The 15,374-nt window shown below is 39.6% G+C and overlaps 1 protein-coding gene across 2 annotated transcripts in view; it reads right to left on the reverse strand.

Moving 5' to 3' along the window:
- EPB41L4A (erythrocyte membrane protein band 4.1 like 4A) overlaps positions 1-15,374 on the reverse strand; it is a 635,814-nt gene that overhangs the window by 119,435 nt on the left and 501,005 nt on the right. The window contains exon 12 of one of the 2 annotated variants that reach the window (XM_053701541.1): positions 9,986-10,122. In XM_053701541.1, the coding sequence (XP_053557516.1) occupies positions 9,986-10,122 (137 nt within the window). The remainder of the gene's footprint in view (positions 1-9,985; positions 10,123-15,374) is intronic. The other variant, XM_053701542.1, reaches the window with a different exon arrangement.

Genomic DNA, 15,374 nt, shown 5'->3' on the forward strand with positions numbered 1-15,374 from the left:
CTATCTTCATTGATCCGGCGTGGAGAGGCTCCATCTTCAAGACATCCGTCGCGGAGCATCCTCTTCTTTTGACGTCTTCTGGAACAATGAAGTTTCCCTTTAAATGACGTCACCCAAGATGGCGTCCCTTAGATTCTGATTGGTTGATAGAATTCTATCAGCCAATTGGAATTTGGGTTGAAAAAATCCTATTGGTTGTTGCAATCAGCCAATAGGATTGAGCTTTCATCCTATTGGCTGATCCAATCAGCCAATAGAATGCAAGCTCAATAATATTGGCTGATTGGATCAGCCAATAGAATGGAAGCTCAATCCTATTGGCTGATTGCAACAGCCAATAGGATTTTATTAACCTTAATTCCGATTGGCTGATAGAATTCTATCAGCCAATCGGAATCTAAGGGACACCATCTTGGATGACATCATTTAAAGGAAACTTCATTGTTCCAGAAGACGTCGATTGAAGAGGATGCTCCGCGCCGGATGTCTTGAAGATGGAGCCGCTCCGCGCCGGATGGATGAAGATAGAAGATGCCATCTGGATGAAGACTTCTGCCGGCTTGGATGAAGACTTCAGCACGCTTCGATGAAGACTTCTGCCGGCTTCGCTGAGGACTTCTTGCCGTTTCGTTAAGGATGGATGTCGGTTCTTCAAAAACTTTAAGTGGATCTTAGGGGGTTAGTGTTAGGTTTTTTTAAGGGTTTATTGGGTGGGTTTTATTTTTAGCTTAGGGTTTGGGCGGAAAAAGAAATAAATACCCTTTTAAGGGCAATGCCCATTCAAATGCCCTTTTCAGGCGGATCTTAGGTTTTTTAGATAGAATTTTATGTGGGGGGGGGGGGTTGTGTGGGTGGTGAGTTTTACTGTTGGGGGGGTATTTGTATTTTTATTTACAGGTAAAAGAGCTGATTTCTCTCCTTTTAAGGGCCATTGGCAGTTTAGTTTAGGCTAGTGTTTTTTTTATTTTGGGGGGGGGGGGGGGGCTTTTTTATTTTCATAGGGCTCTTAGATTAGGTGTAATTAGTTTAAATATTTGATAAATTATCTTTTATTTTGTGTAACTTAGTGTTTATTTTTTTTTGTAACTTAGTGTTTGTTTTTTGTGTAACTTAGTTGTTAGTTTTTTGTAATTTTTAATAGTAGATTTAAATTATTTTCTGGATTATTAGTCATGGGGAAAGCAAAAGAATTGTCAAAGGATCTGCGGGAAAAGGTAGTTGAACTGTATAAAACAGGAAAGGGATATAAAAAGATATCCAGATGTTCAGCACTGGATGAAAGATGCAAGGGTCTGTCAGGAGTCCAGAAACTCATTGACCTTTTATACACACACACTAATTACAAGCAAACAGATCACAGGTGAGGATGGTTACCTTTAATAGCCATTCAAACCCCTTTGTGTCAACTTGTGTGCATGTTATAAGGCCAAAATCACCAGGGTATGTAAACTTTTGATCAGGGTCATTTGGGTAGTTTCTTTTGTCATTATGATTTAAAAAGAGTAAACACAGTTGATTAATAATAAATGGCTTCAGCCAAACACTAACCATGAGTGAAAAAAAAGTTTTTGTGTTATCATTCATATTCTCTGAAAAATGGCCAAGAAATCATAAATTCTGTCAGGGTATGTAAACTTATGAGCACAACTGTATGCATGTATGTATGTATATATATATATATAATTTATTTGGTAAAATATATATCTATACATATATATCTATATGAATATATATATATATATATACACACATATATATACAGTATAGATAGATAGATAGATAGATAGATAGATAGATAGATAGAAAGATAGATAGATAGATAGATAGATAGAGAAAGATTGTATTCGAGGGACGCCATCTTGGATGACGTCATTTAAAGGAACCTTCATTCGGCGAGTAGGCGTCGGTTGAAGAGGATGGATCCGCGTCGGCTGGAAAAAAGATGGCTCCGCTCCAGATGGATGAAGATAGAAGATGCCGCTTGGATGAAGATGTTTGCCGGTCCGGATGTCCTCTTCTGCCCGGATAGGATGAAGACTTCTGCCGGTCTAGATGTCCTCTTCTGCCCCATCGGATGAAGACTTTGGCCCGGCTGGGTGAAGACAACTCAAGGTAGGGAGATCTTCAGGGGGTAGTGTTAGGTTTATTTAAGGGGGGTTTGGGTTAGAGTAGGGGTATGTGGGTGGTGGGTTTTAATGTTGGGGGGGTTGGTTTTTTTTTTACAGGCAAAAGAGCTGATTACTTTGGGGCATGCCCCACAAAAAGCCCTTTTAAGGGCTGGTAAAAGAGCTGATTGCTTTTTAATTTAGAATAGGGTAGGGACCTTTATTATTTTGGGGGGCTATTTTTTTATTAGGGGGCTTAGAGTAGGTGTAATTAGCCTAATATTCTTGTAATCTTTATTTATTTTTTTGTAATCTAGTGTAGTGTAATTTAGTTTAGTTTATTAAATTGTATGTAATTGTAGTTAATTTATTTCATTAATTTATTGATAGTGTAGTGTTAGGTTTAATTGTAACTTAGGATTTATTTTACAGGTAATTTTGTAATTATTTTAACTAGGTAGCTATTAAATAGTAAATAACTATTTAATAGCTATTGTACCTAGTTAAAATAAATACAAAGTTGCCTGTAAAATAAATATAAATCCTAAAATAGCTACAATATAATTATTCATTATATTGTAGCTATATTAGGGTTTATTTTACACGTAAGTATTTAGTTTTAAATAGGAAAACTTTAGTCAATAAGATTTAATTTATTTCGTTAGATTAAAATTATATTTAATATAGGGGGTGTTAGGGTTAGGGTTAGACTTAGCTTTAGGGGTTAATACATTTATTATAGTAGCGGCGAGGTCCGATCGGCAGATTAGGGGTTAATACTTGAAGTTAGGTGGCGGCGATGTTAGGGAGGGCAGATTAGGGGTTAATACTATTTATTATAGTGTTTGCGAGGCGGGAGTGCAGCGGTTTAGGGGTTAATACATTTATTATAGTGGCGGCGAGGTCCGGTCAGCAGATTAGGGGTTAATAAGTATAGGTAAGGTAGCGGCGATGTTGGGGGGGGCAGATTAGGGGTTAATAAATATTATGTAGGTGTCGGCGATGTTAGGGGCAGCAGATTAGGGGTTCATAGGGATAATGTAGGTGGCGGCGATGTGCGGTCGGCAGATTAGGGGTTAAAAATATTTATTATAGTGGTGGCGATGTGGGGGGACCTTGGTTTAGGGGTACATAGGTAGTTTATGGCTGTTAGTGTACTTTAGAGCACTGTAGTTAAGAGCTTTATATACCGGCGTTAGCCCATAAAGCTCTTGACTACAGCCTTTCCATGGGCGTTAGGAGTCTTGTCGGTAGAGGGTCTACCGCTCACTTCAGCCAAGACTCTAAATACCAGCGTTAGGAAGATCCCATTGAAAAGATAGGATACGCAATTGGCGTAAGGGGATCTGCAGGATGGAAAAGTTGCGGCTTGAAAGTGAGCGTTAGACCCTTTCCTGCCTGACTCTAAATACCAGCGGGCGGCCAACAGCAGCGTTAGGACCCCTTAATGCTGCTTTTGACGGCTAACGCAGAACTCTAAATCTAGGCGATATTTTCCTCAAAAAATGTTAACTGGCTGCTGTATAAATCCTTAATTTACAGCTAATACAGCAGTATTAGTTATGTACGTCCTACTAATGTTCTCTGTCTGATAACTCCTTGTGCTCTATTGGTAAGGAGGAACACACCACTGAAAGCCAAGAATACATTGGTTTATTCAGCTCAGGACCAATGGACCATGCATTTTACAAAATAAAAATAAAAAACAATAATATGATTTGAAATGCTATATTTTAGATAAAACACAAAATGACTACAATGTATTTTATGTTCACTGTCCCTATAACGACTTTCTGTAGATGCTAGTAAATAAGTCTACTTGTGTAGCCTCAAGTGTTAGCTTATATTTGACCCAATCTGCAATTCATTGCACAAAGTACAGGTTGCTGCAAACCTAGACCAAGTCAGCTGCTTAAGACCTGACAGCATTTAATTTATTTTGTTTTCAAAGACACTAATATTACCTTGAAATTTCTTTAGGATTGTCAGCTATAATTATTATTATAAAAAAGTGCAACATCATTTGAGATTAATTGGTTTTCTGCAAAGCTCTGTTCTGGTTGCTGAGCTAATGAAAACTAAAGTGGTGAGATATGAATTACTCAGAATTTTCACTATGCCAGATGACAGTGACACTTGTCACCTCTAACTGTGCAGACTTCAGTTTCTGAAATGCACATAGATATGTTTTAATCCTACTGTGGAGTTAATTCACAAAGGCATCTGAAAGCGTCCCAACTTCTATGCTGTGAAAAGCAAATGCAGCACTACTGCTGTTTTGAAGTGTAAATTACACATCAGACATTCTCAAGCGTAAGGAAGGATTAAAACACTCCTGCAAACATGACAGAGATAATAAATACTAATGAAGATCTCTGCTCATTTGTTCGAAACATCTGAGTGCAGAATATCAAACTATATAGATCACATATTGTGTTTGAACGTTGAATACACAAGGCTAATTAGCATGAATTCCAGTGATCAGGAAAATGTAAAATAAGCAATGTTTTGTGTTGTCTATGAAAGACAGGGCACAAAGCTAATGCTACAAAAAGCAGGATGAGATTATGACTTTTTTGTGTTTTATAGGATTTCATTTTAAAATGTAGCCCTGATCAAAAAATGTTTGTTTCTTAGAATGTGTTCTTATATTTAAAGGGACATAAAGCCAATTTTTGTATTTCATGATTGAGATAGAGCATACAATTTTAACCAACTTCCCAATTCAGTTCTTTTATCAATTTTGCTTCATTCACCTTGGTATCCTTTATTGAAGGAGCAACAATGCATTACTGGGAGCTAACTGAACACATTGGTGAGCCAATGATAAGAGGTATGTATGTGCAGCCCAATTTAGCAGCTAGCTACCAGTTCCTGAGCCTACCTATGTATGCTTTTTGACAAAGGATACCAAGAGAACTAAGCAATTAGACAATAGAAGTAAATTGGAAAGTTGTTTAAAATTGTGTGCTCTATCTGAATCATGAAATACATTTTTGGAGTTTCATTTCCTTTTTAGCACATTAAAAGTGCTAAGTCATGGTTCATATAACCATAATCTAGTTATCTGCCAAGCGGATAAAGGTGGGGGCATAGTATTGCAGAACTATGATGAATACATAAAAAAAGCCATTAATATAGTGGGAGATAAAGTATATTACAAAAAATGAAAAAGTGATCCCACGGAAGCCTTTTGTAAACTGCTTAAAAAATCTATTGGAACTCTGGAGGAGCTTTAAATAAAAAAGAAAGAAACTAACTATCTGACTGCTGACCACCCCAACACACCTTACTATTATCACCTGCCCAAGATCCACAAAAATCCAAAAAATCCCCCTGGCAGGCCCATAATTGCTGGCATTAATAGCCTCACTGATAAACTATCAGAGTACATAGATTTCTTCTTACAGGGTAATGTAAAGACCTTGCCATCGTATTTAAAAGATACTACAGACTTCCTTAATACATTATCAGAGGTTAAGAGAATGGATGACTACTACTGGTTATCCTGTGATGTAGGAGCACTCTTCTCTAATATAGATCATGAACTAGTTCTACAAGCCATTGGGAGATTTTTGGAAGAAGATTTATATTTACCTACAGCACAACAGGAGTTCATTTTAGCATCCATATATTTTATATTGTCTCATAACTATTTCCAATTTTTTGACAAATTTTATTTACAGGTTAAAGGGACGACCATGGGTACCAGGTTTGCCCCCAGTTTAGCAAATCTCTTTATGTTTTTTTTTTTAAGAGACTTATATTTACTACTCTAACTGGAGGGGCAACCTGGTATTCTATGGCCGTTATATTGATGACCTTATCTTTATATGGCAGGGTTCCATTGAAGAAGCCAGTGGATTTTATGGAAAGTTTGAATACTAACTCTATGGGACTTTCCTTTACTTATAACCTACAACCTGGTAAGATTGAATTTCTAGATGTAATTCTAGAATGGGATGAGAGTTGGAATGTTGGGTCTTCTACTTTTTTTAAAGATGTAGACAGTAACAACTTTTTACATTTTTCCAGCAATCATCCAAAGGGGTGGAAAACTAACCTTCCATAAAGTCAGTTTAGAATACACAGCAATTGTAGTTCCCTTGATAAATATAGTGAACAATCTAATATTTTAATAAATCATTTCAAAGACAAGGGATTCCCCATAAGTTTGATTACGGACGGCTATGAGAGAGCCAAAATTTAAATAGGGTCAGCATACTACAAGTCAAGGACATTAGGGATGATTCACAGATGAATACCAGTGTTACATCAGCCCCATTATTCATTACAGAATTCAATTCCTATCATAAGGAAATTAGGCAAGTCATACATAGACATTGGCCTATTCTGAAAATGGTATATAGGAGGGCACCTACACTGAAACAAAAGTTGGCACCCAGTAAGGTAGTGATTTCTAAAAGACACAAGTGGCCACCTAATAGAATGTCTTCCTCAAAAATAATTCCTAGTCATCTCACCAATAATCATCGGCCAGGTACATTTAGATGCAGAAAGGTGAGATGTCTGATGTGTACACATATTACACATGGGAAGACAGAAATTACTTCATTTACAACTGGGGAGACGTTCACTATCAAACAAAACATCACGTGTGATGCTAAATTTGTGGTTTATGTCTTAACATGTGTATGTGATGTACAGTATTTGGGGTGCACCTGTAGGAAGATCAGGACCAGATGGAGTGAACATCTTTGTAACATCAAAAAAGGCCCCCTTAAACACAGTGTATCCCGACATAATGCATTAGAACACTGTAAGGGTAACTGTAGCTTTTCCATCACACCCCTCAAAATAATCCCCCTAGTCCAACAATATAATAGTTAAACCAGGCTACATCAGAGAGAAAGCTATTGGATCTTTAGGTTCCAGTCTCTCTTTCCCACAGGGTTTAAATAAACTATTGATTCAGCTGTATTTTTAAATACATATGACAACTTATATCATCATATACAAATTTTTAAATATCATGAGCAATAAGCTCACACACGATCAGAGATCCACCCCCAGGGGGTTTACACTTCTATAGATACACATGGAATTAGAATTGTGAATAGCAGTTTGTGCACACTCATATAGCAGTTTGTGCACAAACCTATAGGCATTTACCTACATTATTACCATGAAGTGAGCAATCAGCTCACAAACGATTAGAGATATACCTCCCTGGAGTTGTCACTTCCAATAGATAAATCAGGTAAAGATACATACAGAATTAGAACTAGAATTGTTAATTGCAGTTTGTGCATACACATACAGTAGTTTGTGCACACACTTACAGGCACTCACACATATAATTATTTTTAAATAAGTTCACTCACGATTAGAGATCCTCTTCCATGGAGTTTTTCACTTCCAACAGATAATTTATGTATAGATACATATGGTATGAGTATTAGAATAGCAGTTTGTGCACACACATTCAGCAGTTTGTGCACACACTTATAGGCACTTACATACATAATCCCCTCGAAGTGAGCAATAAACTCACACACGATTAGAGATTTACCCTCTTGGAGTTCTCACCTTCAATAGATTATTTAGGGATAGACACATAAGGAATTAAAATTAGAATATTGAATAGCAGTTTGTGCACACACATATAGCAGTTTGTGCCCACACTTATAGGCACTTACGCACGCAATTCATTTAAAGTGAGCAATAATCTCCCACACGATTAGAGATCCACATTTATGGAGTTTCTAACAGACAATTTTGGTAAAGACACTTATCGAATTAGAATAAGAATTGTGTACAGCAGTTTGTGCACACACATTTAGCAGTTTGTGCACACACTTATAGGCACTTACTCATATCAAGTGAGCAATAAGCTCACACACGTTTAGAGATCCAACTCCATGGAGTTTTCATTATCAATAGATACTTTAGGTAAGACACATATGGTACTAGAATTAGAATTGTGAATAGCAGTTTGTGCACACATTTATAGGCATTTTCGTACATCATTCATTTGAAGTCCACACATTAATCATTTTTATTATTATTGATCATTTTTTAGGTTGTGGGTTATTTCTGGCAGCTTCTGACAGCTTTAACGGAATGTTTACATTGTATTATTCAACGAAGCTGTTACATTGTATTACTTTGTTTATACATTGTATAAATTAACTTTTTTAATGTCAGCATGAATGTGTCATCTAATTTTGATCTATCATATGTGATGTGTCAGTTATTTATCTTATTTTATTCTGTTTCATCATACGCGGTTTTCATCGCTATTCCAATAGCATATATGTACATATGATTTTATCTGTGAAATAACTTTGTATACAAGGATTAATCAGTTGGGATTAATTTATTGCATTATATAATGTAGACATATTTTAGATCTAACACTGTTTTGAAACTGACTGCTAAAGACTGTTGGTGATTAGATGACATGTTTATTATACCTGTGCTCTCAGAATCTGATTGGCTAGGATAGCATTTAAATAAGTGCATCAGTATAGGGTTTGTTATGCCTGAGGAAACCGCATAACTGCTGAGAAACGCTTTGCATATCTGGGGGTACAGACTTTGTCTACCCACCAGTTTTTAACACTGTATTGTTTGAATTTTATATGGTTTTAATAAATCAGTTTTTAAACTACAAAAGTGTTTACAAGCCCTAATTGCCAGGTGCACATATGTGTTGGGCCTATTGTTTGGTTCGTCACTGTGATTGAATTTGAGCTGTCCCTGGACTACGTGCAGCTGTCAGGAGGAGGTGAGCTGACACACCTATATACTGCCAGCCTGCGTCTACTAACACATAAGGGTGCTCTATGCAAATGTGAGTACCCTGTGTTTGACATTTTCTATCTGATTTGTCTATTTGGTGAGTGATACACACATGAGGCGCCTCTCTTATATTTGCTAGATGCTGTTGTTTTATTCCACTATGTTTGTGTAAAGAGGAGTGCAGCCACTGTGATCCTGAAATTGCTACAGGAAAGTTAACCTCTGATGAATTGTCAATATATGGGAGTCCAGGAACTTTAACGCCTGGTGAACTGACAATATATGGGAGTTCACTATATCCTGTAACTAGGTTTATTGTTGTGTATCATTATCTGTATATACTTTGTTTCACCTTGTATGTTTTATGTATCCTATCGTTAAGTGCCCCCTATAGAGCTATTTTTATAGTTCTTGTTGAATGTTATGGTTCCTATAAAGAATATATATGGAAAAAACGATCTAGGGCAACTTTATAGATATATGTGTTAAAACTATTTTTGTGTTGACTGTCCCCAGGGAGGCAAGCCTGCAGAGCATCTTGCTCCTCTGGGAAAGGTAGGCCTAACACCAGGGGTCTCTTCCCAGGGAGGCAAGCCTGCAGAGCGACCAGGGGTCATGATATACACATTTATATATATATATATATATATATATATATATCAGTCAAAAAAGTATACATTAAAATCTAAGCGTTTCTAGTTTATTTCTTTAACGTTCTTGTCTGAAATGTAACCCAAATACAATATTGTGTCTGGCAAAATATTACAACTGTTGCCATGGTCAGAACAGCAACATTGCCAATGCACAAATTCTGAAAGTAATGTTGGGAGTGGGAAGGAAACTCAAATTAAGACTAACCTCAGTAACAACTCTAATGTTAACCCTAACCTCAACCACTTCCTCTCAGCTTACATGAGATCTAACGTGTCTAAAAAAACAATCTTACGTCAAGCTGCCATGGGTGCCAAAATCCCAGCATTCCTGAAAACTCCTGGTGATTTACCGACCTCACAATTGCAGCCACATACCATTTAAAAGTAAAACATTCTCATAATACATTGTAATAAAGTTTTAACAAATAATTTACAGTGTCTAACATTGATAGCATCACATACCTATGATCACCTCACCTGGCTGGTGTGTAAGTGCTGCTCTTTTGGGATAAGTTTTGCTACGACTTCTTTCAACTTTTTGGTCAGGGCGTGGCAGCTGAATAGAGAGGTCTCTGCTCATCTGGGATGCAGTCCTACCGCTTGTAAGAGCAGGAAAACAATGTTAGTGCCTTGTAATACAATAAGATTCAGGTGTCATATTGTTTATGCATATCATTTTCTTTACACAGGGAGCAACAACCTTTAAAGAGCAAGCTGACTAAGCAATACTATAAAGGAAAGCAAGGGGGAAAACATAATTTATGCTTACCTGATAAATTTATTTCTCTTGTAGTGTATCCAGTCCACGGATCATCCATTACTTGTGGGATATTCTCCTTCCCAACAGGAAGTTGCAAGAGGATCACCCACAGCAGAGCTGCTATATAGCTCCTCCCCTCACTGCCATATCCAGTCATTCGACCGAAACAAGACGAGAAAGGAGAAACCATAGGGTGCAGTGGTGACTGTAGTTTAATTAAAATTTAGACCTGCCTTAAAAGGACAGGGCGGGCCGTGGACTGGATACACTACAAGAGAAATAAATTTATCAGGTAAGCATAAATTATGTTTTCTCTTGTTAAGTGTATCCAGTCCACGGATCATCCATTACTTGTGGGATACCAATACCAAAGCTAAAGTACACGGATGATGGGAGGGACAAGGCAGGAACTTAAACGGAAGGAACCACTGCCTGTAGAACCTTTCTCCCAAAAACAGCCTCCGAAGAAGCAAAAGTGTAAAATTTGTAAAATTTTGTGAAGCGAAGACCAAGTCGCAGCCTTGCAAATCTGTTCAACAGAGGCCTCATTTTTAAAGGCCCAGGTGGAAGCCACAGCTCTAGTAGAATGAGCTGTAATCCTTTCAGGGGGCTGCTGTCCAGCAGTCTCATAGGCTAAGCGTATTATGCTCCGAAGCCAGAGTAAGCGACAAACAGGGCAGATGTTTGACGAAAATCTTTAGTAGCCTGTAAGTAAAATTTCAAGGCACGGACTACGTCCAGATTATGCAAAAGACGTTCCTTCTTTGAAGAAGGATTAGGACACCATGATGGAACAACAATCTCTTGATTGATATTCCTGTTAGAAACCACCTTAGGTAAAAACCCAGGTTTGGTACGCAGAACTACCTTGTCTGAATGAAAAATCAGATAAGGAGAATCACAATGTAAGGCAGATAACTCAGAGACTCTTCGAGCCGAGGAAATAGCCATCAAAAACAGAACTTTCCAAGATAAAAGTTTAATATCAATGGAATGAAGGGGTTCAAACGGAACTCCCTGAAGAACTTTAAGAACAAAGTTTAAGCTCCACGGGGGAGCAACAGTTTTAAACACAGGATTAATCCTAACCAAAGCCTGACAAAATGCCTGGACGTCTGGAACTTCTGCCAGACGCTTGTGCAAAAGAATAGACAGAGCAGAGATCTGTCCTTTTAAAGAACTAGCTGATAAGCCTTTGTCCAAACCCTCTTGGAGAAAGGACAATATCCTAGGAATCCTAACCTTACTCCATGAGTAACTCTTGGATTCACACCAATAAAGATATTTACGCCATATCTTATGGTAGATTTTCCTGGTGACAGGCTTCCGAGCCTGTATTAAGGTATCAATGACTGACTCGGAGAAGCCACGCCTTGATAGAATCAAGCGTTCAATCTCCATGAAGTCAGTCTCAGAGAAATTAGATTTGGATGATTGAAAGGACCTTGTATTAGAAGGTCCTGCCTCAGAGGCAGAGTCCATTGGTGGAAGAGATGACATGTCCACTAGGTCTGCATTCCAGGTCCTGCGTGGCCACGCAGACGCTATCAGAATCACTGATGCTCTCTCCTGTTTGATTTTGGCAATCAGTCGAGGGAGCAGAGGAAACGGTGGAAACACATAGGCCAGGTTGAAGAACCAAGGAGCTGCTAGAGCATCTATCAGCGTTGCTCCCGGGTCCCTGGACCTGGATCCGTAACAAGTAAGCTTGGCGTTCTGGCGAGACGCCATGAGATCCAGTTCGGGTTTGCCCCAACGATGGACCAGTTGAGCAAACACCTCCGGATGGAGTTCCCACTCCCCCGGATGAAAAGTCTGACGACTTAGAAAATCCGCCTCCCAGTTCTCTACGCCTGGGATGTGGATCGCTGACAGGTGGCAAGAGTGAGACTCTGCCCAGTGAATTATCCTTGAGACTTCTAACATCGCTAGGGAACTCCTGGTTCCCCCTTGATGGTTGATGTAAGCCACAGTCGTGATGTTGTCCGACTGAAATCTGATGAACCTCAGTGTTGCTAACTGAGGCCAAGCTAGAAGAGCATTGAATATTGCTCTTAACTCCAGAATATTTATTGGGAGGAGTTTCTCCTCCTGAGTCCATGATCCCTGAGCCTTCAGGGAGTTCCAGACTGCGCCCCAGCCTAGAAGGCTGGCATCTGTTGTTACAATCGTCCAATCTGGCCTGCGAAAGGTCATACCCTTGGACAGATGGACCCGAGAAAGCCACCAGAGAAGAGAATCTCTGGTCTCTTGATCCAGATTTAGTAGAGGGGACAAATCTGAGTAATCCCCATTCCACTGACTTAGCATGCATAATTGCAGCGGTCTGAGATGCAGGCGCGCAAATGGCACTATGTCCATTGCCGCTACCATTAAGCCGATTACTTCCATGCACTGAGCCACTGATGGGCGTGGAATGGAATGAAGGACACGGCAAGCATTTAGAAGTTTTGATAACCTGGACTCCGTCAGGTAAATTTTCATCTCTACAGAATCTATAAGAGTCCCTAGGAAGGAGACTCTTGTGAGTGGTGATAGAGAACTCTTTTCCACGTTCACTTTCCACCCATGCGACCTCAGAAATGCCAGAACTATCTCTGTATGAGACTTGGCAATTTGAAAGCTTGACGCCTGTATCAGGATGTCGTCTAGATACGGAGCCACCGCTATGCCTCGCGGTCTTAGAACCGCCAGAAGTGAGCCCAGAACCTTTGTAAAAATTCTCGGGGCAGTGGCCAACCCGAAGGGAAGAGCTACAAATTGGTAATGCCTGTCTAGAAAGGCAAACCTTAGGAACTGATGATGATCTTTGTGAATCGGTATGTGAAGGTAGGCATCCTTTAAGTCCACTGTGGTCATGTACTGACCCTCTTGGATCATGGGTAGGATGGTCCGAATAGTTTCCATTTTGAATGATGAATTTGTTTAAGATCTTTAGATCCAAGATTGGTCTGTAGATTCCCTCTTTCTTGGGAACCACAAACAGATTTGAATAAAATCCCTGTCCTTGTTCCGTCCGCGGAACTGGATGGATCACTCCCATTACTAGGAGGTCTTGCACACAGCTTAGGAATGCCTCTTGGAGATAGGGTTTCCGGTGAGAAGGCGGAGCTTTGTTACATGCTGCTCCAGGTCGGCGTTCAGACCGATGGTTGCTATCTTGCCTTCATTCCTTGCCCCCTATTGCAGTGGATGTTCGGGGCACATTGTGAGGCGTAAATCACGCCAGCCGGAATAGGAAACCCCAAGGCCGTATGGGTCGCGGAAGATACCGCAGCTAAGTTGTATCATTGGAGAAAGTTGCAACCACAAAAAGGAAAAAAAAACTCTTTGCATAAGATTTACAGCAACGTTAAAAGAAGCCTGACCTACCATGCTGTTGTTTCCTAACTGACCGGGGTGATTGTGGAGAGCGGTCGAGCCGATAAGGGATTGGGAGCCGCTTGGCGCTGGTGGTGAAGAGTGACTCTTCTCATTAGAGGGCAGTGCCGGACTGGTGCGCTCCGGAGTAGACGGAGGAGGTGGCGGTGTGTACCATCTGGAGGGCGTGTGTACAGCGGTCCGGGAGAGCGGTAGGCGCGCGGAGGGATCCGGGCGTCACGCTCACGCAGGGCAGCAACGCCGAAGTCCCGGCCACAGCCTCCGTATTGGGTCCCCTGGAGGAAACTGAAAGGGAACGTAAGGTGCGGCACATAGAGACACCCCAGCTGAAGCATCCCGACCCCGCTCTGTGACCAGTTATCGCAAGTATTCACAATATTATCTCAGCATTTGACATTTTTGTGATTTACCCAGGTCAGTCAGGCTCAGTATTTGTTGGATATCGATATGGTCTGTATGCTGTATTAAATTGAGACTGTTATTAAGTAATGGTGATATCCCCTGTAATCACAAAGAGGCGCAGAGGTCACTGTTTTGCAGATACAGTGTTCCCATAAGAGGAGGGAGAAGTGGGGAGGAAGAAGAAGGAAGAAAGGAGGGAAGGGAAAAAGGGAGAAAGCAGCCTGATACGCTGATAACACAGTAACCCCTGGCTCTTTAAATCCAGGAATTGGACATATACAAGAAGTAAAAGAGCTACTGTTGTGGATATCTGGTCTTAGGTTTCTAGATTGTATGCTGAAATACAAGAACATTTTTTCTCTCTCTTTCTAATTCAAGGGGGACTTGAACTATCATCCTCATAAAGTATAAGGCCGGGAGGTCGCTGAAGGAGCCTCTGACCAACTGTCTGAGGCATTTTTTTTTTTTTCTGTTTTCTTTACTCTGTTGTTTTGCCTGATTTATCTCAGAGTATCATTTAGAAAGATTGGTATTTCTCAATAGTGTTGCCGAGGGCACATAAATATGTAAATCACAGTATCAGAAAGAAATGGTGTGATAAGGTGTCCTGAGCACCAGCCCAACTTGTTTTTCTCTTTGTTTTTTTTTGTTTTTTTTTATATAATATTTATTTTTCCGGGCTGTTTTTGTGCACAAAATGTTATAAGAGGGGTAATCACGATATCATCATTCACATTAAGTCACTAGTTTGTTTATTAGATAGATAGTTTGTATTTAAGTATTCACAGACCACATTCCCAACCAGGGACATCAGCCAGATCACGACTTAGATTAGTCAAAAGGAAGGAAATCACAAACAGATATAGTCACTGCTTGTTCAGCTCAGGAGGTCCTCATAGAAAGGAAGCAGCAGTAACAGCGTAGGAAACGGATCAGAGAAGTCTGAATCACGCACATTTCACAAGTATTTGCCTTAAGGGATTGTTAATTTTTTTTTTTTCTTTTTCAAAAAAACCCACATTTGATGGAAAAGTTTGTAACACACGGGAAAAATAATTCACCCAAAATGCCCGTGAAATCCAGAGAAAAGAAAAATACCAAGTTGGGTGATGTTAGTGTGGACTCACCATCTGAAAATGTATCAGCTATTATTGATACTCAGGTGTTAATAGGTCAACTCACAGCCATTTTTTCTCCCCAATTTGAAGGAATCAAAAAGGAACTTGGAGCTATCTCCACCGAGATAGCAACACTTTCCGCTGAGGTTAAACAATTTTCTGCTAGGATAGGGGAAGCAGAAAATAGAAT

Source organism: Bombina bombina, chromosome 2, assembly GCF_027579735.1.
Source record: "Bombina bombina isolate aBomBom1 chromosome 2, aBomBom1.pri, whole genome shotgun sequence".
Lineage (NCBI taxonomy): Eukaryota > Metazoa > Chordata > Amphibia > Anura > Bombinatoridae > Bombina > Bombina bombina.